The sequence below is a fragment of the Heterodontus francisci genome, chromosome 4 (assembly GCF_036365525.1).
Source record: "Heterodontus francisci isolate sHetFra1 chromosome 4, sHetFra1.hap1, whole genome shotgun sequence".
Taxonomy (NCBI): Eukaryota; Metazoa; Chordata; class Chondrichthyes; order Heterodontiformes; family Heterodontidae; genus Heterodontus; species Heterodontus francisci.
Window position 1 is genome coordinate 69,109,287 of NC_090374.1, and position 26,557 is coordinate 69,135,843.

The window sequence follows — 26,557 nt, forward strand, 5'->3', positions numbered from 1 at the left end:
TTATTTAAAGGGCCAGGCACCAAATTGCAGCTAAGATAAGTTTTTGGAACTTTTCCTTTTGCAAAGTGTCTGGAAGTACTCTGGAGTGTTCTTGGAGGTGTCTTGGTGAGTTTCTAGATTTGTCAGAGTGTTGTTGCATCCTCACAGCAGGGTGCCAGAGGAGTAGGTAACCTGTCCACACAAAGGCTGCAGCAGGGATGGGGCAACAGTGACATTGTCTCTAGGTCTGCACAACGGCAGGGAGGCCAAGCAAAGGCTGCAGAGAGAGCAAGCTCTGTGCCATCCTCTCTGCCAGGTTGGAACTGGACTCCTCCATGCTCCCTGATAGGAGGCTGTCTGCCAGGCCAGCCAATGCACCCAACATCTCAGTGTGCATGCCCATCAGCGCTCTCCTCTATGCCATCCCATCGAGGTTCTCATCTGAGTCCTCTGCAGCAATACTCGTCCTTTGGTGACCTGGCAAACTAACCATCCTTTCCCTCTGATGCCCACTCCTGAAAGGATGACTCGCCACATGATAATCCCAACTCTATACTTGCCTCCAAGGTTTGTGCAGAACCAGTATCTGAGCTGGTGGCTGTGAGCTTTTGACCAAGTTATGGGGCCTTTTTATTAGTGCTGCGCTGTTGCTCTCTTTCCTCCTCCTGGAGCTGCTGTACTGGGCAGGTGACAGCTCTTGGGTGTTTGAAAGCCGGAACTCAGAGGGGGAATGTTGGTATGAGGGAAGGGGGATAGGATTTAAAGCAAGAGATCCGTGGCCATACCATGTGCAGCTTGCTCATCTTGCCAGATAGCATACCAAAGGTGTGCTGGGAGTTGAGAATGGGGCATTAGACATCATGAATGTTCTCAGTGACGTTGTATGCCACGGGCTGTGTCGCAGCCAGCCCCATTATGTGAACAACTATCTTCTCTGTAGGGTTCAGCAGATGCACGCCTCTTCGCCCCCACAGGCTCTGCTCTGCTCCCTTCTATTAAATGCCACTTTGTCCTACAGGAGGGCAGAATGCCACTGGTTGTCCAGCACAGTGTTTCGGTAATATGTCTACCATAGCTGAATAGCTGGAGGTATGTAGGGGCAGCGAGAGGTGAGGCTGGCACCAATGTGTGTGAGAGTGAGGTGGAGTATCTGGATGTTAGGCATGAGTCCTGAGTGCCAGGGAGTGCTGCGGGTGAGTGTTGGGGATGAGGTGCATTGAGCAGGGTGAGAGGCTCAAGGTGCGGTAGGTAGGAGATATCATGTGAAGAGACATTCACAGACATTCACCACCTGTGCACCTGAAGAAAAATGTAATGCAAAAATAATTGCTCCCCACCCCACTACAAGTTTGCAGCTAGCGTGGCCTGGTGGACACCTGAGATGTTCCTGCGGTGTCCACAGAGCCCACGCTAGTTCAGCTCCCTCCCCTGATCCTGCATACTTTTGTATTCCCAAGTAATATCAGGGCCAATTGAGCAATATGAAGGTTAAAAAAAGATTGTTTTTCTTTGAAAACTTCCAAGAAAGAAAAATGATCCGGGTATAAGAGATGTTGAAGTGATGGCATTGGACAGCCTAAATTCACATGCAGACGTCTTGAGGTAAATGGGATGTTTACTATCAGGGGCAGAGCTCTTACTGGAGTCTGACAGACCTGGTGAAAATACTTCTTCACGCTGAAACAAGAAGGATGATAATCACCATGATAATCAAAATTGGTGTTGGCAGAGAAAAGCAAATCAAGAAAGTTAACTTACTTTTTAGCAACTGAAGTGAGAGGGGTGAAAAAGAGACTTCACCAGCATTACAAGAGACAGCTTTGATGACAGACCAAAATGGGAGTTATTTGCAAGGGCAGGAAATTGCAGTTGCTGTTCCTTTTTAATAGAAAATTATTCAGTACTGATTAATATGTAAATGTATTATTTACTAATTAATACGCAAATTGTTATTACGTTTTCAGAGGGTGAAATCCAAGTGTTGTCCACATTGCAGAATTTTCCTGAAGCACTCGGCTCAAGTTGGTGTTTCTTGACATTAAACAACACCCTGTTTGGGATTTTTCTTCAAATGGCTGGGAGCAGTTCCAAAGCAGATGTTTTGTCAACACTTTATCAATGGCGGGGTGTATTTGTCCCAGTGCAGGTAAAAACAAACTAAGAATTCGCTTAGTCTGTTGATTTGGAATTAAAACTCAAACCTTTCCAATCCTTTCTGGGTACTCTGTGGAATAACTAAAAAAACAATGGTGTCATTGTTGTTCTCATAGAACTTCAAAACAGGGAATCCCACAGGCTGCACAACCTTCATCAAAAAAGATGTCGCCTACATCATCATTACTCACAGTGGAATAACAGGAATGAAAGGATCCAATAACAGTGTATACAGGTTTACGCTGCAATCTGAATTAACATTGGTATGATCTATCTATTGCTTTGTGTTTTTAATTATTAATTTAGATGTGAATCAGCAAGCTATTTAGAGTTGTTTTTGACAATGAAATATTGTCACAAGGGAACAATCTGAGGAAGTATAATTAATTTGATCAAATGCAGTACAGTTCATCAGATACAAAAGCAAAATACTACAAATGCTGAAAAACAGCAGCTCATCAGATGACTATTTAAGCAATAATATTGCAATTAGCTTAGCACTGGGGAAAAATTCAAGGCAAATACCTTAATCTGTTTTTAAATAGCATCCAGTGACTTACTGGGTAAAGTTATTGTTTTCCCCAGTATTGAGCCATACAGATTAAGAAATTCCAGGTTCAGTCTGTACTGATTTTGCTGATCTCAGGCATGGCAGAAATTTAGGGTCAACAATTCGCCTCTGAGCTAGGGGGATTTAGAATCATGCAGCGTTTCCGCCAACTTTGTGGATGCTGTGTGAGGATGAAATTAGATTTAGCTGGGTTGGACTCCATGGTGGATTAGCTCTTCATATTTAGGTTTTCACACAAAGAAGGTTGAAGTGGGGAAGGTACTAAATGGTTAGACCCAGCACCTTCAGGAAAGGACAATAGAAAATTAGATGAAACAGAAAGTTTTTAAAATGTGCACTTTTGCTCATATGATCATCAGATTAGTAGAGTTTAATGGACAGATTACCTTTGTATCTTCTGGATCAGGTAATGGTGCTTGGCAGGGGAAGAATTCAAGTAAATAGATTTTTGCATTTCTTGGTTTATGACAGCACTGTGTTGTACTTAAAAGAAAGAAGAGGACCTTGGGTTGACTGGAGAAAAATCCTTCAATGTTTATTGTCTTTTATAGGCAGATATTAGAAAAAATAATTTTCAAACTGAGGAGTTAAATCTGAGTTTTTTTTTAAACAAAGCAATTAATACCTAAATGTTTTGAAGTTTTTGTCAAAATGATTACCTGTATTCCAGTAAATAACATGACACTGGGCGTGTCAAATTGGTCTACGCCAGCAGCGTAAAACAGGCTGACAGCAAATTGGCAGCCGATTTTTTTTTTTCACTGCGCCCAATCGTCTTTCCACTGAAGTTCAGTGAAGGCTAGTTCATACTCTTTTTGGGAACTTGTTTCCTCTTATGTTGCTTTTACTTGGTTTGAAATTAAAAAATCTTGGCAATATTTTCCAAGTCAATGGGAATTAGGAATTGGTGTGGTGCATAACAGACCAATGTGGGCCTGTTTCACGCTGCTGGCATAGATCAGTTTCATCCCCCGTATATTTTATCAAATGCAATTCTGCTATTTTGATGATATAAAATGCTTGAATATTAAATCAAATGGATGCAATATTGTTATAATTTCAAAGTATGGTCTTAGTCTTTGCTTTGATTTTCCCCACAGATTCAGTCTTTGAATGTATCCGAAACCAGTGATGTGAAACACTTTACACAGGACAACCAGGATTATTTGATCATTAGTAGTCAAGGAGACACTATTGACAGTAATTCAAAGGTTAATTTTGAAATTACACTAGATTTAGTGGCCACAATCTTGCATTAACTCAGTTTCATGATAGTCATTATTTATATTAAAAAAGGAGAAACAGCAATTAAAGGGAGCTCTATCTCTTGGAGCTAGTTAGCTCAAGCACAAAAAGTGACCCGCCAGATCTTCCACCTTCTTTGTGCCTCCTGCACTTAAGGTGCAAAACTGCTGTATTTTCAACTCTTATGTTTATAATAGTCACTAAAATTCCAAAAGGATTCTAAGGCAAACAATAGCCATGATAGTTTTCTGTTCATGACTACTTACCAAAGTTAATCAGTTAATCCAAGGGCGGGACTTCGGGAGATGGGGGTCCTTGAGTCTGTGGAAGGCCCGCGGCTGTCCACTTAAGTGCCTGATGGGCACTAGATTTGGTAGGTCTTCCGGAAAAGAGGCGACGCAGGGATCTTGGCATCGCTTTTTCCAGACATCAAGATCCCCGCCACCAAAATAAAATTCCCCCCACAATTTCTCTCCCCAACCCATGCCCCCAGCCAATCCCCACCAAATGAGTGCCGCCATTTGAGTGGTGGATTCAGAATAAGTTTATGCCACCAATTCTAAATTCTGTTATTACCACCCGAAAATCAGCCCCATGAGAGAATACCTGTAAATTATAGATGATTCTGGTTGCATCACCTGATGGAAGCATAACTAGACTCATGAAAGTGAATTGTTTATCTTTCATTTAACTGGACTAAAAATTGCCATAACTTATTTTTAAAACAAATTTTGCAATTAAGTTCTAAATATCTTAGCTTCCCACCTTCAAAACAGTTTTCATTTGTGGATTTTCCCACAAGTATTCTCGAAATGGGTTTTCAGTAGGAATCCCCCTCTTTGTAATTTATTGGCTGGGATTTTACTGGCATGGAGTACATCCCAAGGTTGGGACCCAAATGTAGGTCTATACAGCTGGCGGCCTCCCCTCACAGCCGGGGCTGGTCTACCACCGACAAAATGCTGGCAGCCTGGGAAAATGGCCCTTAATTGACCCTTTAATTGTTTAAATTGGCTGCACACCTCTGGTTGGTGGGCGGTGAGCCGCTTCCATTTCCTGCCTCTGGTAAAATGGCCCAGAATTGTATCAATTCCTTATCTGAACTTCATGGAGGTGAAATTCTAGTTTGGTGGAGACACAAAGTGGACGGTAGCAAATTGGTCACTTATTATACACCCTGCCCAATTTTAAGAAAGACTTGCATTTGTATAGCACCTTTCATGACTACAGGATGTCCCAAAGTGCTTTACAGCCAATGATGATAGTTCGAAGTCACTCTTGTAATGTCGGAAATGCAAATTTGCACACAGCAAACTCCCACCAATAGCAATGTGATAATGACCAGATAATCTGTTTTTGTGATGTCGATTGAGGGATAAATATTGGCCAGGACACAAGAGATAACTCCCCTGTTCCTCTTCTAGACAGTGCCATGGAATCTTTTACACCCACCTGAGAGGGAAGACAGGACCCTCAAATTAATTTTTTATCTGAACGATGGCACTTCTGACAGTACAGCACTTCCTCAGTACTGCACTGGAGTGTCAGCCTAGATGTTTGTGCTCATGTCTCTGGAGTGGGACTTAAACTTAAATGATGGCTGGCACACTGTTTCGCTAATTCAGTATCACTCACTGGTGAGGTTGAATTCCAAACCCTGTGCCAGCCAGGTGCATCTAGCAGTACCGATGAGTAGGTGGGCGATAGGCTATATAATTGAAGACATCTATGGAAAATTTTTTGCTCTGGCTGATATAGAAGGTCATGGCATCAGTTCTTCTGTTTCTCCATCCCTTTCTATCTATCCTGTTTCTCCAGAGATAAAAAGTATCAGTTATGCAATCAGTTTTCTCCTGCGCATTTTAATTTAAGTTCAACTCAGGTCTTCTCAGAGCATGAGCTTTAAAAAAAAAGGAAAATAATTTTTATGACTTGCCGTAAGTACGTGCTTTGCACAAACCCACAGTTGGTGTAGGTCCTCCCATATCTCCATCCCCTATAGCATTAGCTGAATAAGTTACCAATAGGGCGAGATTTTACTGCCCTCCAGTGGGTCGGGAACAGAGGTGGGAGCCCGATAAAATGCTGGGAAGCCATGTCGGGATGACTCCCTGATGTAGTCCTGCTGCTGGGGAAGTTTCCCAGTGGTGGAAACAGCAGGGCTTGGCTGCCTGCTAAACGGAGGCAGGCAGCCAATATGAATAGTTAGTAGCCCAGCTCAGGATGATTTACCTGGGCCACTGGCAATTTATCAGTGGCGGAGCAGGCCCCCCCCTCCCCCCCCCCCGCATCGCATAGGGAGGCCGCCGGCTGCATGGAGGTGGCCTCCCAGTGGGAGCAATCAGAGCTGGAGGCTCCAGGCAGGGAGCCACAGTCAGCAAATGACGCTGCCGCTGGAGGGGTTTCCCTTCCGATCTCTGGGCCCTGCCTTCTTGGCCCACATAAAAAATTATTCAATGCTCACTCTTCAGATGGCACCTCAAAATGGAGGCGCCTTCACGTTTTCCTTGCTGCCTCAGCAGTGCCCTGCACTTTTGGTGGCGCTGCCCAGGCTCCAGAGCTGCTGGCCCTCTGATTGGGCCAGAAGTGTGGAAATCCCAGCTGCGTCCTTAATTGGCTGCCTCCCCTGCCTGCCAGCTCTTAATTACCGCCTCCTGGCAATATCGCGGGGGAAGTCCTGCCTCCTGCCCAAGTGTCCTGGCCACCCGAAATCCACCCTGACCACAGGACCTCCGCTGCTTTGACAAAATCTCTCCCATAATCTCAATTGCTTTTTTGTCCTGCTAGGTTAAGATCCAGATATCTGCTCTTCCTTCCTCTGTGTCTGACATTCCATTGCAAGTTATTTTCTCCTGCATCAGAAAAAAAATGTATGTTACTGTCAGTCTCATATCCTCATTCGCTGATTATACTTGGTTTCATTTTTCTACTATTGGAGATTTGTTATAATGGCAGTATGAACTTCTCCCAGGGAAGTTGAGTCTTCATAGTTCATTTATAGATTGCAACATGTTATTGCTATATATTTGGAGGCATCCATGTGAATGAGTAATTACAGGTTGCTATGCACTTAAGATGAAACTCTTCGGCTGTGGACTGCAATTTTAGGGTAACGTAGAATAGAAAAATGTTTCCCTGGGATTGCGAGAGACAGATAGCACTAGAGTAAGAAATAATAAGGTATTGGGTGGTGGGGCAGACTAAGAGGGAATGCAGTAAGGTCTAAATTAGGTTTACAGTGCATATATGTAAACACAAGAAATGTGGTAAATAAGGTTGGTGAGCTGCAGGTGCAGATAGCCACATGGGAATATGATGTCATGCGATAATGGAGACCTTGCTTAAAAAGGGCAGGACTGGGTACTAAATATTCCTGGATACAAGGTGTTTAGGAAAGATATGGTAGGGAAGAAAGGAGAAGGGGTGCCAGTGTTGATTAAGGAGAATATGACAGTGCTGGAGAGAGTGGATGTCCTGGAGGGATCCACGACAGAACCTATTTGGTTCGAGTTAAGAAACAATAGAGGTTCCATTACATTAATGGGCGTATTCGTTAGGCCACCAAATAGTGGAAAAAATATAGAGGAGCAAATTTGCAGGGAAATTATAGAGAGCTGCAAAACCTATAGAGTAGTGATAATGGAGGACTGTTTTCCTAATATATATTGGGAAAGTAATAGTGTAAGCGGTAGAGAGGGGGAACAGTTTCCAAGTGTGTTTAGGAGACTTTTCTTGCTCAGTATGTTTCTGACCCATCGAGGACTGACGAGTGAGGTGGGTCAAGTGTCAAGAGGGGAACTTTTAGGGAACAGTGATCATAGGATCACAAGGTTTAGGTTTACATAAGAACATAAGAGATAGGAGCAGGAGTAGGCCATTCAGCCCCTCAAGCCTGCCCCACCATTCAGTAAGATCATGGCTAATCTGTCCCAGGCCTCAACTCCTCTTTCGGGCCTGCTCCGCATAACCCTCGACTCCCCAAGATTTCAAAAATTTGTCTACCTCCTCCTTAAATACATTTAGTGACCAAGTAGAGAATTCCAGAGATTCACCACCCTCTGAGAGAAGAAATTCCTTTGCATCTCAGTTTTAAATGTGTGCCCCCTTATACTGTAACTATGTTCCCTAGTTTGAGATTCCCCCACCAGTGGAAACATCTTCTTAACATCTACCCTGTCAAGCCCGCTTAAAATCTTATATGTTTCAATAAGATCACCTCTCATTCTTCTAAACGTCAATGAATAAAAGCCTAACCTGTTTAGCCGTTATTGTTAAGACAACCCCTTCATCCCAGGAATCAGCCTATTGAACCTTTTCTGAACTGCCTCCAATGCTTGTATATCCTTCCTTAAATACGGGGACCAAAACTGTACACAGTACTCCAGGTGTGGCCTCGCCAACACCCTGTACAGTTGTAACAAGACTTCCCTATATTTAAATTCCAACCCCCTAACAATAAAGGCCGAAATTCCATTTGCCTTCCTAATTACTTGCTGCACCTGCATGCTAACTTTTAACTATGTAAAAGGATAAGGAGCAATCTAGAGTAAAATACTTCATTGGAGGAGGGCCAATTTCAGTGGGATGAGAATAGATCTTTTTCTTTCCTTTTAGAGATACAGCACTGAAACAGGCCCTTCGGCCCACCAAGTCTGTGCTGATCAATCACCCATTTATACTAATCCTACATTAATCCCATATTCCTACCACACCCCCTCAATTCCCCTACCACCTACCTACACGAGGGGCAATTTATAATGGCCAATTTACCTATCAACCTGCAAGTCTTTGGCTGTGGGAGGAAACCAGAGCACCCGGCAGAAACCCACGCAGTCACAGGGAGAACTTGCAAACTCCGCACATGCAGTACCCAGAATCAAACCCAGGTCGCTGGAGCTGTGAGGCTACGGTGCTAACCACTGTGCCGCCCCTGTCCAAGGTACATTGGATTCAAACATGGGCAGGCAAAACTGTAAAGGAATAATAGGTTGCCTTTAAAGAGGAGATAGCTTAAGCAAATTGAGGTACATTCCCACGAAGGGGAAAGGTAGGGCAAACAAAGCCAGAGATCCCCAGACGATGAAAGAGTTAGAGAGTAAGATAAAACAGAAAAAGGGTGCATATGCACAAGTCAGGAGTACGATAGAATACTCTCCACTTGCCTGGATGGGTTCAGCTCCCACAACACTCAAGAAGCTCAACACCATCCAGGACAAAGCAGCCCGCTTGATTGGCATCCCATCCGTCACTTTGAACATTCACTCCCTCCACCACCGACGCACAGTGACAGCAGTGTGTACCATCTACAAGATGCACTGCAGAAACGCACCACGGCTCCTTCGACAGCAACTTCCAAACCTGCGACCTCCACCACCTCGAAGAACAAGGGCAGCAGATGCATGGGAACACCACCACCTGCAAGTTTCTCTCCAAGCCACACACCATCCTGACTTGGAACTATATCATTGTTCTTTCACTGTCACTGGGTCAAAATCCTAGAACTCCCTCCTGAACAGCACTGTGGATGGACTGCATGGACTGCTGCAACTTCTCAAGGGCAATTAGGGATGAGCAATAAATGTTGCCCTTGCCAGTGAAGCTCAAATCCTACGAATGAATAAAAAAAAGGGTATGTAGAGATGGTACTGAAAAGATTTATGAGAATGTGAGCATGGTCCCAAGGATGAGAGACTTCAGTTGTGTGGATTGATTAGAAAAGCTGGGGTTGTTATACTTAGAGAAGAGAAGGTTGAGAGGAAATTTGATAGAGGTGTTCAAAATCATGTGGGGGTCTATATAAGTGGAGAGAAACAGTTCCCATTGGCGGATGGGTTGAAAATCAGAGGACACCGATATAAGGTGATTGGCAAAAGTACCAATGGCGACATGAGGAAAAGCATTTTTATGCAGCAAGTGGTTAGGACCTGGAATGCACTGCCTGAGAGTGTGCTGGCGTTCAAAAGGGAATTGAATAAGCATCTAAAGAGAAAAAATATTTACAAGGCTCCAGGCAAAGGGCTGTGGAGAGGAACCAGTTGATTTGCTTTTACAGAGAGCGGGCACGGACTCGACGGGCCGAATGGCCTTCTGTGCTGTAACCATTCTATGTTTCACAGAGGAGGCTATTCGGCCCATTATGACCATGCCAGCGATTGAGCTATCCAGCCTAATCCTGCCTTTCAGCTCTTGGTCTGTAGCCCTATAGGTTATGACACTTCGAGCAGAATTTAGTGGAGTCGGTGGGGCTTCCAGCACTGGGCCGAAAAGGTGGTGGGATTCCTGCCTTGGCCAATCACCTCCCCCCAGTGCTATTTAACTGCGCCTGGGCAATTAACTGCCTGGTGCCGTGGTCACCGTCCCTTTAAAAACAGGGATCCTGCCTCCCAGAGCTGCTGACCAATCAGGGGCTGGCAGCTGTGTAGTATTGGCAGCGCCACGAGGAGCCATGGCCACTTCTGGTACTGCAGGAGGCCTGGGAACTAGGTCCAGCACTGGAGACCGGACATCAGGTAAATGAGGTGGCATTCCCCGGTGATAGGGGGAGGGAGGATGGGCAGTGGGTGCAGTGGAAGGGGGTTTAGGGAGGTGGGTTGTTTTCCACCATGGGTCCTCTGTGGGTCACAGATTGTCCATGGAGAAGGGGCCCCCATCCCCAAGCCTGCAGGGAGGTTGCCTTGTTTCACAGAGGTGCGGTGGTGGGAAGAGGCCCTTAAGTAGCTCATGATAGGCCTCGTAAGGGCCTCAAATGGCCTCTGTGGGGGAAGGCTGTCGTCGGCTTATCCAGCTTCTGACTTCAATGTAGTGCGAAGGGAAGACGACGGGCCCAACCACCCCCCCCCCCCCCCCAGCCTCCTGTTGCAATGCTATGCACCTCCAAGCCAGCCTCTGGGAGGGGGTGGGGGGGGGGGGCATTAAATTCAGCCCCTCAAGTGCAAATCCAAGTGTTTTTTAAATGCGATGTGGATTTCTGCCTCCATCACCCTTTCAGGCAGTGAGTTCTAGACCCCCGCCACTCTTTGGGTATAAAAAGTACTCCTCACCTCCCCTCCCATCCTCTGCCACTTACTTTAAATCTGTTTCTTCTACTTATTGATCTCTCTGCTAATGGAAATAGATCCTTCCTATTCGCTCCATCTAGGCCCCTCATAATTTTATATACCTCAATTAAATCTCCCCTCAGCCTCCTCTATTCCAAAGAAAACAGTCCCAGCCTACGCAATCTTTCCTTATAGCTGTTCCTGGCAACATCCTCGTAAATCTCCTCTGTTCCCTCTCTAGTGCAGGTCCACATTCTACAACCATCCCAAAGCAGCTTTCTACCTCCCTTTGTATTCTTATCCGCTGTCCAACACCCACCTGCTAACACTGCAGCTTTCCCACTTCTGTAGTCCCAGGCCCTGGTATCTCTATCCTTGACCCCAGCACTGTGCCTCTTCCTCACACAGTATAGGCCCCCATAGCCACTTTTCCATTAACTCACAGCTTAAGCACTGCCCTCATAACCAGCTGTACCAGATCCCAATCTGAGACTCAGCCTTGGCGACAACCTGCACATTTTTCTCATATAGTTGTTGCCTTCTGGGGCCAGTTACCAGTGTGGCTACGACCAAGTGCAGGAAGTAGTGATTAGGCTGGGTACCTCTTCACGACTGGCATGGTGTAGTGATTTTAATCTTTCAGTCAGGATCTACTGCAACCAGTATGGTGGGTATAATGAGTTTAATCAAAGTTTAAGATGGGATATAACACACTAGTTTTACAGCAAAAACATACGACCATGACAAGTAGCAAGTACCGGTCCAGGTTGGGTAAGATGGCTGACATGCGTATTCAGCTCCTTCTTTCTTCTTTCTCTTTTCTGTGCCTCACATCTTCACAACTTTATGACTTCTCAAATTACCCAAGAGTGTTAGCATGGACCTTTGCTTCGAATTTCTCTCCACCGCCAACTGGACTGAGGTCTCCCAAAGTCTCTTACGTTATACCCTTTTTCGGGGCAGTCCTAAATGGATTATTGATGAGGCCTTATGGTCCTCTAAAGATATATTTTATTTCAAAATTCCCTATAAATGTCAAGTCTTGTTGAAAAGTCATTTTGTCATTCACCTGCCATTTGCTTCTTCAGCCTTTGCACTTACCTGCTGTTCTTGATCAATCAGGCCTGGGCCTTACATCATCCTTTCCTTATCTCATCTCAATCTATTCTCCAGGGCCAGTTTCATCCTCCCAGAAATATTCCACCTCCAGTCTTTAAATCTAACTTTAATGAGTTTTATTCATTCATATCTGTCCTATCACTATTTATTTATCTAAGGCTGTTTGGAAGCAATGTTAACAAGCTGTTCAATTTGGCCATTCAGTTCAGATGTTCTTATTTTTTATCAAGCTGTTGAACCATTGAATGATTTGCAAAAGTAAGTCTATCCTACTTCCACAAACTAATTAACTTACATTCCAGCAGCGTCCTAATTAAGCAAGGTCAAACGAAAAGCCCAACACAGTTTTGTATTATGGTTGTTTTAAGTATCTACCAGTTGCTCTCCCACTGGGCCTTGTCGAACCATGGCCTCTTTTCAGGCTAGCTACAGCTGTCATCACCCAAGAATAATCATTCCATTGATTTCTTTCTAGGGAAATGAAACCTTAATCAGTTTCCAGGAAATCAAAACTAACAGCACTAAGCTATCCCTTTACTTATTCGAGGGAGATTTATATTACATTTATATTACAACACAGCTTCTACAGCCAGTTTCTCAACTGTTCATGCCATGATTTATTGGACAGGCTTAAAGGATGAGTGAATCAGATGTTGGCACAGATTAATATCTCAAAAAAGTTCTGCAACAGGTAAAGGACCCGAACAATATAGCAATCAGTGCACTACTGATGCAGATTGGATCAGGTGATCCCCACCCACATTTCCTTTCTTTAACACCTATTTTACATCTGACAAAAAGGCGAGATGCCTAGCAATTTCTGCCACTATTTTTAAATCTCGCATGATATGTTGACAACTAAAATAAAAACAATCTGTTTCGACAATGACTTCATACCATGATAAATAAATTGAACATCCTCTTAGGTCTAAAATTAACAGTCTGTTTCATTTGATATATCCACAGATCTATAGATGGACTGGACATTTATTTATTTTGCACCAACACCTTCCTACCCATGGGGCTACTGGCCTCGCTCTGTTTAACCGAGGAAGTCTGCTATACCTGGCTGTTTCCCAGGTCAGCTTCAACCAAGTATCTGTCCTCTATCAATGGAGTGATGACCAGTTCAGTAACCTCCAGAATTTGATGGTCCAAGGAGCAACGCACGTGAGCAGCATGACTGTTGGGGTTGATGTCTACCTTGTCTTTTGTAACGCTGTAATTGGAGGTCAGTGAGTGGGTTCTTTATTTAGTCAGTTTTTAAAATAGATATTAACATTCTACCAACCTGGTATACTGGAATCTATTGGTAATCAAACATTGTCAAGGCAAATGTCACTGTTGTATATAGTTCTCTTGTACGTGGAGCCATGTTTTTAAAATGGAGTTTGATAAACCAGAAAAGTTCTGATTTAGTGAACACTCAATGTGAATGTTCTGCACTAATGTTCTCATTCGCTCAAGATGTAGCATGCCATGTCTGGTGGTTATGGTATTGGAGTCGCAGTACAGAAGTTATGAGTTCATAATCCTAGTAAACCGGGTTAAAATTGAGATTATCATTAAAAACCCAGCTGGTTTACCAATATCCTCCATAGAAGGGAACCTGACACGCCTATTTAGTCTGGTCTACATGCAACTCTGGGTGAGGATTTCAACCCCAAGAAAATGGGTGTGGTTGGACTGGGTGGGAGGTTAGAGTCATAGAGTTATACAGCACAGAAACAGGCCCTTCGGCCCACCATGTATCTATTCTAATCCAATTCTCCAGCACTTGGCCCGTAGCCTTGTATGCTATGGAGTGTTAAAAATCTGAATCCCAACTGCAACCTGATCGTTTCCAGTTTTAACGGAGGCAGGATGGGGGTGGGCAGTCAACCCGCTCCCAGGAGGAGGGATAACAATTTAAATATTATAATCGGGCTGCTTGCCTCAATTTCATCCACCATTTCCAAATTAACCTTGGGTGGCTGGGCTTTCCGGGCCTCAGAAAACCCGGCAGCTACAGGAAGGTGAGAACTGCTGGATCCAGAAAGTAAGTGCCTTTCCACTCAGCTGCTGGATCCAGCGTACCTGCCTTGCCAGCCCCCATGGTTGGACATCCTGACAAGCCCCAACCCTTCCAATCTCCACTCCCAAGGCCTTTGATTTCAACTTCCCCAACCAAGGCCTCCCATCTCCCCTCGCACGAGGAATCTGATCTCCTCATTCCGCTCCCGAGGCATTTGCCCTAACCAACCCCCCACCCGCCTCCCGGCACCCCTTAAGGCCTCCGACCCCAGTTAAAACTCCACAGAGTGCTAGGAAACCTTGACATTAAGGGTTTTCCACCAACTAATAGACCTCCCTGCCCCTGGCAAGTTATTTCCCCAGTTCTCAAAAGTGGAGTCATACTTTTGTACATCCATTTTGTGGGAGTGCAGCAACTAAAACAAGATTTGTGCCAGATTTGCATTGTGAATAATGGTACCAATCCTGCCATAACAAGGATGTAAGAGGGGTAATTCACACTCTCACTGTGGAGGCCTTGATAGACAACATGAATTCATGCAAGGACACCTCAAATGGTTATACTACTGGTTTGTTTTACACCAATCTTTTGCTTTTCTCAATCGAATAAAATTGAGTTTTGTGAGAAATAGTTTGATTTTTTGAACTATGATTTATTGTAATTCTTAAAGGATACTGTTGTCAATAACCCTATTCATCAAAAGGCTTTCAGATTCTTTATTTTAGCCACTTTTGGGTACAGCACATTATTTGTACACCAATGCATTAACTAAATTTGCATTTATTATGCTTCACAGACAACCATACTTCCTGCCTTGTGTACATTTGGGAGACAGGTCAACCTTTCTTTAAACTGGTCCAGACTATTCCTGTTAACATTGTGAGAAGTATCTACCTTTTTACACCTCCCTCTGGCTTTGGTAAGTCTTCAGAAATGAACTGATCAAACCACCAAGTATATCATGGAATTCTTTATGAAAAATAAATGATGCGCAGAAAGATTAGTGTATAAAATTTATAGTTGTCTTGTACAATTTATGGGATCAACATTTTATTTTTATAGTCTTGAGTTAATTGCAAAGAGTGCCATTGCACAACACCATCCTCATAGGTCGGCATTGCAACACAGCTGCAAGGAGGTGGAGCTAAGTTCAGGCTGCAGCTGACCATTGCCTTCATTGGATGTGTCCAACCCTATGCTGCCTATTAACTGTAGGTGTCTTTGCAGCAGATGACGCATCTGCATCTACCTCTTTGATGATTCCGATCCTGTAAAGAGTTCCCCATGAGCATTACCAAGTATCTGTGGTAGGACCTCTAGTTAATGGTATCTTGGTAGTTCTGACCAATTAGACTGCTCTGGTCCTTAATCGCCATGGCATACCTTCTTTACCAATGGAAGCATGACTTACTAAGATGGGGTCCTTCTGAAGAAGCATCCAAAAGTATGGTTAATCGGGCACTCACTTATCTTAGTGATGCTGATGGGACTACTGCCTCAGCTTCCTTTATTAAGAGAAGCCTCCACTAGCACTAATTGTCAAATCAGCATATGTTTACCTCTGTCTGGAGGTGTAGCTGTGTACGATCCAGCAGATGATCACAGAGCACCTATTGCAGAATCATAGAATTGTTACAGCACAGAAGGAGGCCATTTGGCAGGTCATGTCCATGCCTGCACTCTGCAAGAGTAAATCAGCTAGTCCCATTACCCAGAATCTTCCTTGTAGCCCTGCAATTTCTTTCTCTTCAGGTACTTATCCAGTTCCCTTTTGAAAGTAATGATTGAATCTGCCTCCACCACACTCTCAGGCAGTGCACTCTATACACCTAATTCTAGGTCATTAATATATATCCAGAAAAGCAGCGGTCCTAACACTGACCCCGAGGGAACCCATTGTGAAGCTTGATATCCCTCCAGTGGTTTTCCAAACACCTCAGATTAAGGAATTCCCAATGGTGGCAATAATAGTGCTGGAGCAAACAAAAGAACAATTTGCTGAAAAGCTTAGGGAAGCATAAAAAAGTTGAATAACTGGAAAGCTATTATTTAGCATTACAGTATCCTTCATTGAAGAGAGCGGGGAGAGGCTTCATTCAAAAGAGCACAGAGAGGTTTCATTAAAAAGAACGCGGAGTGCGGGGAGAGGCTTCATTGAAAAGAGTGCAGAGTGCTGGGAGGGACTTCATTGAAAAGAGCAGGTAGAGGTTTCATTAAAAAGAGCGCGGGGAGAGGCTTCATTGAAATGAGTGCAGAGTGCGGGGAGAGGCTTCATTGAAAAGAGCACTCAGTGCGGAGAGAGGCTTCATTGAAATGAGTGCAGAGTGCGGGAAGAGGCTTCATTGTAAAGAGTGGGGAGAGCGGAGAGTGGCTTCATTGAAAAGAGTGCAGAGTGCAGGGAGAGGCTTCATTGAAAAGAGCACTGTGCGGAGAGAGGCTTTATTGAAAAGAGCGTGGAGTGCGGGAAGAGGCTTCATTGAAAAGAGTGGGGAGAGCGGAGAGTGGCTTCATTGAAAAGAACGGGGAGAGGCTTCATTGAAAAGAGCACTCAGTGCGGAGAGAGGCTTCATTGAAAAGAGCATGGAGTGCGGGAAGAGGCTTCATTGTAAAGAGTGGGGAGAGCGGAGAGTGGCTTCATTGAAAAGAGTGCAGAGTGCAGGGAGAGGCTTCATTGAAAAGAGCACTAAGTGCGGAGAGAGGCTTTATTGAAAAGAGCGTGGAGTGCGGGAAGAGGCTTCATTGAAAAGAGTGGGGAGAGCGGAGAGTGGCTTCATTGAAAAGAACGGGGAGAGGCTTCATTGAAAAGAACAGGGCGAGGCTTAATTGAAAAGAGCGCAGAGTGCTGGGAGAGGCTTCATTGAAAAGAGCAGGGAGAGGCTTCATTGAAAAGACTGGGGAGAGGCTTCATTGAAAAAAGTGTGGAGTGCAGGGAGCAGCTTCATTGAAAAGAGCGCGGTGTGAAGGGAGCAGCTTCATTGAAAAGAGCGCAGAGTGCGGGGCGAGGCTTCATTGAAAAGAACGGGGCGAGGCTTCATTGAAAAGAACGGGGCGAGGCTTCATTGAAAAGAACGGGGCGAGACTTCATTGAAAAGAACGGGGCGAGGCTTCATTGAAAAGAACAGGGAGAGGCTTCATTGAAAAGAGTGCAGAGTGCTGGGAGAGGCTTCATTGAAAAGAACCCGGAGAGGCTTCATTGAAAAGAGCGGGGAGAGGCTTCATTGAAAAGAGTGCGGAGTGCGGGGAGAGGCTTCATTGAACAGATGGCAGAATGTGGGGAGAGGCTTCATTGAAAAGAGCGGGGAGAGGCTTCATTGAAAAGAGTGCGGAGTGCGGGGAGAGGCTTCATTGAAAAGAGTGCGGAGTGCGGGGAGAGGCTTCATTGAAAAGTGCGGGGAGAGGCTTCATTGAAAAGAGTGCGGAGTGCGGGGAGAGGCTTCATTGAACAGATGGCAGAATGTGGGGAGAGGCTTCATTGAAAAGAGTGCGGAGTGCGGGGAGAGGCTTCATTGAAAAGAGCGGGGAGAGGCTTCATTGAAAAGAGTGCGGAGTGCGGGGAGAGGCTTCATTGAACAGATGGCAGAATGTGGGGAGAGGCTTCACTGAAAAGAGCGGGGAGCGGCTTCATTGAAAAGAGTGCGGAGTGCGGGGAGAGGCTTCATTGAAAAGAGCGGGGAGAGGCTTCATTGAACAGAGCGCAGAGTGCGGGGAGAGGCTTCATTGAAAAGAGCGCCGAACGTAGGGAGAGGCTTCATTGAAAAGAACGGGGAGAGGCTTCATTGAAAAGAGTGCGGAGTACGGGGAAAGGCTTCATTGAAAGGTGTGCGGGGAGAGGCTTCATTGAAAGGTGTGCGGGGAGTGGCTTCATTGAAAGGTGTGCGGGGAGAGGCTTCATTGAAAGGTGTGCGGGGAGAGGCTTCATTGAAAGGTGTGCGGGGAGTGGCTTCATTGAAAGGTGTGCAGGGAGAGGCTTCATTGAAAGGTGTGTGGGGAGAGGCTTCATTGAAAGGTGTGTGGGGAGAGGCTTCATTGAAAGGTGTGCGGGGAGAGGCTTCATTGAAAGGTGTGCGGGGAGTGGCTTCATTGAAAGGTGTGCGGGGAGAGGCTTCATTGAAAGGTGTGCGGGGAGAGGCTTCATTGAAAGGTGTGCGGGGAGTGGCTTCATTGAAAGGTGTGCAGGGAGAGGCTTCATTGAAAGGTGTGTGGGGAGAGGCTTCATTGAAAGGTGTGCGGGGAGAGGCTTCATTGAAAGGTGTGCGGGGAGAGGCTTCATTGAAAGGTGTGTGGGGAGAGGCTTCATTGAAAGGTGTGTGGGGAGAGGCTTCATTGAAAGGTGTGTGGGGAGAGGCTTCGTTGAAAGGTGTGTGGGGAGAGGCTTCATTGAAAGGTGTGTGGGGAGAGGCTTCATTGAAAGGTGTGTGGGGAGAGGCTTCGTTGAAAGGTGTGCGGGGAGAGGCTTCATTGAAAGGTGTGTGGGGAGAGGCTTCATTGAAAGGTGTGTGGGGAGAGGCTATCCTCTATCCGATCCTCTATCCTCTCGGATCCTCTGTTCAGTGGAATGAGCTCGTTCAAGAAAATCAAGTTTGACATCACAGGCAAGCAGGTCGGTGATTGGTTGGACAAGAAGCTACCTGTTTGGTGAGTATCTGGCAAGTGGTCTATTCCAATCCTAACATTTAAAATAGTAAAGGAACTAGTGGTAAGCTTAATAAAATATTTAAATAAAGGAAAATAAAATAAATAATTGAATAAAATAATTAATAGTTAATTGAAAAACATTAAGGATGGCAGGACAGGTGATCCAGGACAAACACGTCTGCAATAATTGTTTGCGGCTTGAAGAGCTTCAGCTCACAGTAATTGAACTAGAGTCCGAGCTGCAGACACTACGACACACCAGGGACGGGGAAAGTTACCTGGACGTTTTGTACTAGGAGGTGGTCACACCCCTTAGAATAGGGTCTTCTGATTTGGTCAGTGGTCAGGGACAGGAGAGTGTGGCTGCAGCTGAGGCAGGTAAGGGGACCCAGAGGGCAGGAGTGCAGGAGCCTCAGCCTTTGCGATTGCCCAACAGGTTTGAGGTTCTTTCAACTTGTTTGGATGAGAGTGGGGGCGACAGGGTGGATGCGCAACCTGACCATGGCACCATGGTGCAGGAAGTCATTCAAGTGGAGGAAGAAAGAAGGAATGTAGTGGTAGTAGGGGACAGTGTAGTGAGGGGGATTGACAGTGTTCTCTGCAGCAAAGAGCGAGAGTCCAGATGGCTGTGTTGCCTGCCAGGTGCCAGGATTTGGAACATTTGCTGAGGGCTGGAGAGGAACTTACAGTGGAAGAGGGAGGATAAACAGTTGTCGTGGTCCATGTAGGTAGCAAAAGCATAGGCAGGACAAGGAAAGAGGTTCTACATAGTCAGTATGAGGAACTAGGTACCAAATTGAGAAGCAGAACCTCAAAGACAATAACCTCTGGATTATTACCTAAGCCATGTGCAAATTGGCATAGGGCAAATAAAATTAGAGAAATTAATGCATGGCTCAAAGACTGGTGTGGTAGAAGTAGGTTCTGGTTCATGGGGCACTGGTACCAGTACTAGGGAAAGTTGCGACTATACCGTTGGCACAGTCTACACCTGAACCATGATGGGGCCAGTGTTCTAGCGAGCCGTATGATTAGGGAAGTAGTGAGGGTTTTAAACTGAGTAGTGGGGGCAAGGGATCAAATTTGGGAAGATATGGTAAATCAAGGAGCAGAGACAAGGCAATAGAGAAAGGTATTAATATGGGAAAAGATAAACAGATTGTGACAGGAATGGACAAAGTGTACAAATCTAAGAGTAAATCAACAGATAAGGCTAGAGGCTACAAAAATAATAAAGGACAAAACTAAAGGTTCTGTATCTGAATGCACGTAGCATTCGAAACAAAACAGATGAATTGACAGTGCAAATAGAAATAAATAAGTACTATTTGATAGCCATTACAGAGACATGGCTGCAGGATGGCATAGATTGGGACCTGAATAATAAAGAGTATGTGGCATTTAGGAAGGACAGGAAGCTAGGAAAAGGTGAAGGGATAGCTCTGTTAATTAATGATGGTATAAGCGCAATGGAGAGGGATGATCTAAGTTCAGAAAACCAGGATGTAGAAGCAGTTTGGGTAGAGATGAGAAATCATCAAGGCAAGAAGTCACTTGTGGGAGTGGCCACCTAACATTAACCACACTGTAGGACGGGGTATAAAGGAAGAAATAATGGCAGCTTGTCAGAAAGGTACAGCGATAAATTTAACCTACATATAGACTGGAAAAATCAGATGGGCAAAGGTGGCCTAGATGAGGAGTACATAGATTGTTTTCGGGATAATTTCTTGCAACAGTACATTCTAGAGCCAGGCTATACTAGACCTGGTATTGTGCAACAAGATAGAATTAATTAATGACCTCATAGTTAAGGCACCCCTAGGTAGCAGCGATCATTATATGATTGAATTTTACATTCAGTTTGAGGGAGAGAAGAGTGGGTCCAAGACTAGTATTTTAAACTTAAATAAGGGCAATTATGAGGGCATGAAAGCAGAGCTAGCTAAAGTGAACAGGCAAATTAGGTTAAGGGACAGGTCAATAGAGATGCAGTGGCAGACATTTAAGGGGATATTTCAGAATACACAGAATAGATACATTTCAATGAGAAATAAAAATTCCAAGGGTAGGACCTGCCATCCGTGGTTAACTAAAAAAGTTAAAGATAGTATCAAACTTAAAGAAAAAGCCTATAATTGTGCAAAGATGGGAGGCAGGTCAGAAGATTGGACAGAATATAAAAAACAGCAGAGAATGACTAAAAGATTGATGAGGAAGGTAAAATTAGAGTACGAGAGAAAGCTAGCTGGAAATATAAAGTCAGATAGTAAGAGTTTCTATAGATATTTAAAAAAAGAAAAGAGTTAACAAAGTGAGTGTTGGTCCTCTAGAAAATGAGTCTGGGGAATTAATAATGAATGATAAGGAGATGGCAGGTGAATTGAACAGGTATTTTGCATTGGTCTTCACTACTGAGGATACAAGTAACATCCCAGTATTAGCTGTAAGTCAGGAAATGGAAGGGAGCGAGGAACTCAAGAAAATTACAATCACCAGGAAAGTGGTACTGAACAAATTGTTGGAGCTGCGGGCTGACAAGTCCCTGGGCCCTGATGCACTTCGTCTTAGGGTGTTAAAAGAAGTGGGTAATGAGATAGTTGATGCGTTAGTTTTAATTTTCCAAAATTCCCTAGATTCAGGGAAGGTTGCTTTAGTTTGGAGAATAGCGAATGTAACTCCTTTATTCAAAAAGCGAGAGAGACAGAAAGCAGGAAACTACAGGTCAGTTAGCTTAACATCTGTCTTAGGGAAAATGTTAGAAGCTATTATTAAAGACGTTATAGCAGGGCATTTAGAAAAATTCAAGGTAATCAGGCAGAGTCAACATGGTTTTGTGAAAGGTAAATCATGTTTAACTAATTTATTGGAGTTCTTTGAGGTAGTTACATGTGCTGTGGATAAAGGGGAACCAGTGGATACATTGTACTTAGATTTCCATAAGGCATTTGATAAGGTGCCACATCAAAGGTTATTTCAGGAAATAAAAGCTCAAGATGTAGGGGGTAACATATTGGCATGGATAGAAGATTGGTTAGCCAACAGGAAACAAAGAGGAGGCATAAATGGGTCATTTTCTGGTTGGCAAGATGTAACGAGTGGTGTGCCACAGGGATCTGTGCTGGGGCCTGAACTTTTTACAATTTATATAAATGACTTAGATGAAGGGACCGAAGGTATGTTTGCTAAATTTGCTGATGACACAAAGATAGGTAGGAAAGTAACTTGTGAAGAGGACATAAGGGATATAGATAGGTTCAGTGAGTGGGCAAAGACCTGGCAAATGGAGTATATTGTGGGAAAGTGTGAAATTGTCCACTTTGGCAGGAAGAATAAAGAAGAAGCATATTATCTAAATGGTGAGAGATTACAGAGCTCTGAGATGCAGAGGGATCTGGGTGTCCTCGTGCATGAATTGCAAAAGGTTAATATGCAGATGCAGCACGTAATTAGGAAAGCTAATAGAATATTATCATTTATCGCGAGGGGCATTAAATACAAAAGTAGGGAGGTTAAGCTTCAAAAGAGGGCATTGGTGTGATCACATCTGGAGTACTGTGTACGGTACTGGTCTCCTTATTTAAGGAAGGATGTAAATGCGTTGGAGCAGTACAGAGAAGGTTTACCAGACTAATACCTGGAATTGGTGGGCTGTTTTATGAGAAAAGATTGGACAGGCTAGGCTTGTATCCACTGGAATTTAGAAGAGTAAGAGGCGACTTGATTGAAACATATAAGATCCTCGACAGGGTGGATGTTGAATGGATGTTTCCCCTTGTGGGAGAATCTCGAACTAGGGGTCACTGTTTAAAAATAAGGGGTCACCCATTTAAGACAGAGATAAGGAGAAATTGTTTCTCTCAGAGAGTCGTGAGTCTTTGGAATTGGAAGCAGAGTCTTTGAATATTTTTAAGGCAGAGGTAGATAGATTCTTGATAAGCAAGGGGGTGAAAGGTTATTGGGGGTAGGTGGAAATGTGGGATAATCAGTTCAGCCATGAACCTATTGAATGGCGGAGCAGGCTCGAGGAGCCGAGTGGCCTACTCCTGTTCTTAATTCTTATGCTCGTATGTTCCACTGACCTTCTAGAATCATAGAAAGTTTACGGCACAGAAAAAGGCCACTTGGCCCATTGTGTCCACATCGCCGAAAAAATGGCCACCCAGCCTGATCCCACTTTCCAGCATTTGTTCTGTAGCCCTGTGGGTTACGGCACTTCAGGTGCACATCCAGGCACCTTTTAAATGAGATGAGGGTTTCTGCCTCTATCATTCTTACAGGCAGTGAGTTCCAGACCCCCACCAGCCTCTGGGAGAAAAAACCTTCCTCATCTCCCCTCTAATCCTGCTACCAATCACTTTACATCTATGCCCCTTAGTCACTGACCTCTCTGCTAAGGTAAATAGGCCCTTCCGATCCACTCTACCCACGCCTCTCACAATTTTGTACATCTCAGTCAAATCTTTCCTCATAGCTGCAATTTTTCATTCCTGGCAACATCCTGCTTAATGTCCTCTGTACCCTCTCCAGTGCAATTACATCCTTTCTGCAATGAAGTGACCAGAACTGTACACAGTACTCAAGTTGTGGCCTAACTAATGTTTTATACAGTTCCAGGATAACCTCCCTCCTCTTATATTCTGTGCCCTGGTGAATAAAGGAAAGGATTCCATATGTCTATTCTATTTAATTAATATTACGTAATAACTCTGGGCACCAATTTCACATGAGCATGATTTCAAGAACATCAGGAAATGGTGTGTGGGATGTCATTGCCCCAAAACTAATATTTTAATGAAACTCCAGAATGTTTGAGTCAGGAACTGCTAATGCTGACGATCAACCTGCCTCTCCATTCTAAAATCGTATGTTTTGTGAGGTAGATGGAGATCTGTTCAATCAGAAAATCTTCACTACCATTTCTTTCAGAGTTACTTCTGGATAGGTGTGATGCCTAATAATATTTACTGAATGAAAATCACTTTTCAGATTGATAAGCAATCTTGAATACGTGTGCTGCTAGTTGTAATCCAATTGAGGAAAAATCCTAATCCGTCGGTGTACTAACTTCACCTAATGTTTTCAATTTGTGACCATGACAATGAGGTGGAATAAAACCTCAATTATTCTCCATCTTTTTCCCACATTCTCAATTATCAGAATATTATCACAATACCAACAGTTTTCTTAGGATTTGGGGTTTTTTGTCAGCGGTCCAGCATAGGTTAGACTTTTGAGATTCTTTTTTAAAATAGGAAACTTTCAGTTTAGAATGAAACTGAGACATTTGTGAACCTCATTCAATGTGCCTGTTGAAAGGAGATAACAGGCTCTTAATTATAGATAATATTCCATTAACCATTTTGGGGGTGGGGGTTGCCTCCATTATGGTGTATAATGAAAGTTCTGCTGTATTGCAACTTAATGGTCTTACTTTAACTTATAAAAGTATTTTTATTTCTGATTAGTTGAACATATTATGCAAATACTAATTTCAGAATTTTTTTCAGTTCATCTCCTGCTGTCTGACGAAAATCAGTCAATCCTCTATTCATGGAACTCAGCAATCAGCCAGTTTACATTGGTGCTGGAACTCCCGCCAGCAAATCATGTTCTTTCTGTCACTGCTCCTTCACTTAATGGAACCAAAACCCTCATTGCTTCAGCTGGTGATTTGGATTCCTGGATCTATGAGCTGGCCTCTGTATCTAATCAGTCAGATTTCATTCCGGGGTAAGAATTTATGATTTGCTTCTGCTTTTTTATTTGTTTTATTTGAAAGAACTGCATTTTTTCTCAGGCAACTGAGAGGAACAACGTTGATATGATTGAAATGCACCTTGGTGGGCAGAGCAAAACATATTGGGACTTGGGGAACATTTAGTCCCGTGCACAAAAAGACAGAAAATTGGGGTGGCAACATGATATACTAGGTCTTCACACCTTTTACATTGCTCTGTGATTTTCAAGGTTACCCCAAGGGGGCACGGTAGAGTGGTCTGTGCCTGAAAAAAAAACACATGCAAAACATTCACAATTAAAAGAGTGCGAGTGTGACCTCGTTTTCTCAAGGTTCATAGGAAAAGTGCACAGAGGGGAGGCGATGGCATAGTGGTATTGTCACTGAATTAGTAACCCAGAGACCCAGGGTATTTCTCTGGGGACATGGGTTCGAATCCCATCACAGTAGAAGGTGGAATTTGAATTCAATCAATAAATCTGGAATTAAAAAGCTCGTCTAATGATTGTTGTAAAAACCCATCTGGTTCACTAATATCCTTTTGAGAAGGTCTACATGTGACTCCAAACCCACAGCAATGTGGTTGACTCTTAAATTATCTCCGAAGTGGCCTAGCAGGCTACTCAGTTGTATCTAACCGCTACGAAGTCAATAAAACAGAATTAAACCGGATGGACCACCCGGCACTGACCTAGGCACCGAAAATGACAACAACAAGCCCAGCCCTGTCGACCCTGCAAAGCCCTCCTTACTAACATCTGGGGGCTTGTGCCAAAGTTTGGAGAGCTGTCCCACAGACTAGTCAGGCAGCAGCCAGACAATGTCCCAGACACAGCCATCACCATCCCCCAGTATGTCCTGTCCCACCTGCAGAACTGACCCAGCAGAGGTGGCAGCACAGTAGTATACAGTCGGGAGGGAGTTGCCCTGGGAGTCCTCAACATCAACTCCGGACCCCATGAAGTTTCATGGCATCAGGTCAAACATGGGCAAGGAAACCTCCTGAGATGAATCAGTACTCCTCCATGTTGATCACCACTTGGAGCAAGAACTGAGGGTGGCAAGGGTGCAGGATGTACTCTGGGTGGGGGACTTTAATATCCATCAACAAGAGTGGCTCGGTAGCACCACTACTGACCAAGCTGGCCGAGTCCTAAAGGACATAGCTGCTAGACTGGGTATGCGGCAGGTGGTGAGGGAACCAACAAGAGGGAAGAACATACATGACCTTATCCTCATCAATCTCTCTGCCACAGATGCATCTGTCCATGACAGTATTGGTAGGAATGACCACCACACAGTCCTTGTGGAGACAAGGTCCCGCCTTCACATTGAGGATACCCTCCATCGTGTTGTGTGGCATTACCATTGTGCTAACTGGGATAGATTTCGAACAGATCTAGCAACTCAAAACTGGGCATCCATGAGGCACTGTGGGCCATCAGCAGCAGCAGAATTGTACTCAACCACAATCTGTAACCTCATGGCCTGGCATATCCCCCACTCTACCATTACCATCCAGCCAGGAGACCAACCCTGGTTCAATGAAGAGTGCAGGAGGGCGTGCCAGGAGCAGCACCAGGCATACCTCAAAATGAGGTGCAAGCCTGGTGAAGCTACAACACAGGACTACTTTAGTGCCAAACTGCGGAAGCAGAATGCGATAGACACAGCTAAGCGATCCCATAACCAACGGATCAGATCTAAGCTCTGCAGTCCTGCCACATCCAGCCGTGAATGGTGGTAGACAATTAACTAACTGGAGGAGGTGGCTCCATAAATATCCCCATCCTCAATGATGGGGGAGCCCAGCATATCAGTACGAAAGATAAGGCTGAAGCATTTGCAACAATCTTCAGCCAGAATTGCCGAGTTGATGATCCATCTCGGCCTCCTCCTCCATCACAGATGCCAGATTTCAGCCGATTTGATTCACTCCGCGTGATATCAAGAAACGTCACTGGATACTGCAAAGGCTTTGGCCCTGACAATATTCCGGCAATAGTACTGAAGACCTGTGCTCCAGAACGTGCCACGCCCATAGCCAAGCTGTTCTATTACAG

At 44.4% G+C, this 26,557-nt stretch overlaps 1 protein-coding gene across 1 annotated transcript in view; it reads left to right on the forward strand.

Annotated features, from left to right (window-relative positions):
• Positions 1-26,557, forward strand: part of adgrv1 (adhesion G protein-coupled receptor V1) — an 810,104-nt gene that overhangs the window by 288,863 nt on the left and 494,684 nt on the right. The window contains exons 45-50 of the mRNA XM_068029668.1: positions 1,944-2,125; positions 2,250-2,396; positions 3,805-3,915; positions 13,072-13,336; positions 14,916-15,038; positions 24,265-24,487. Of these exons, the coding sequence (XP_067885769.1) occupies positions 1,944-2,125; positions 2,250-2,396; positions 3,805-3,915; positions 13,072-13,336; positions 14,916-15,038; positions 24,265-24,487 (1,051 nt within the window). The remainder of the gene's footprint in view (positions 1-1,943; positions 2,126-2,249; positions 2,397-3,804; positions 3,916-13,071; positions 13,337-14,915; positions 15,039-24,264; positions 24,488-26,557) is intronic.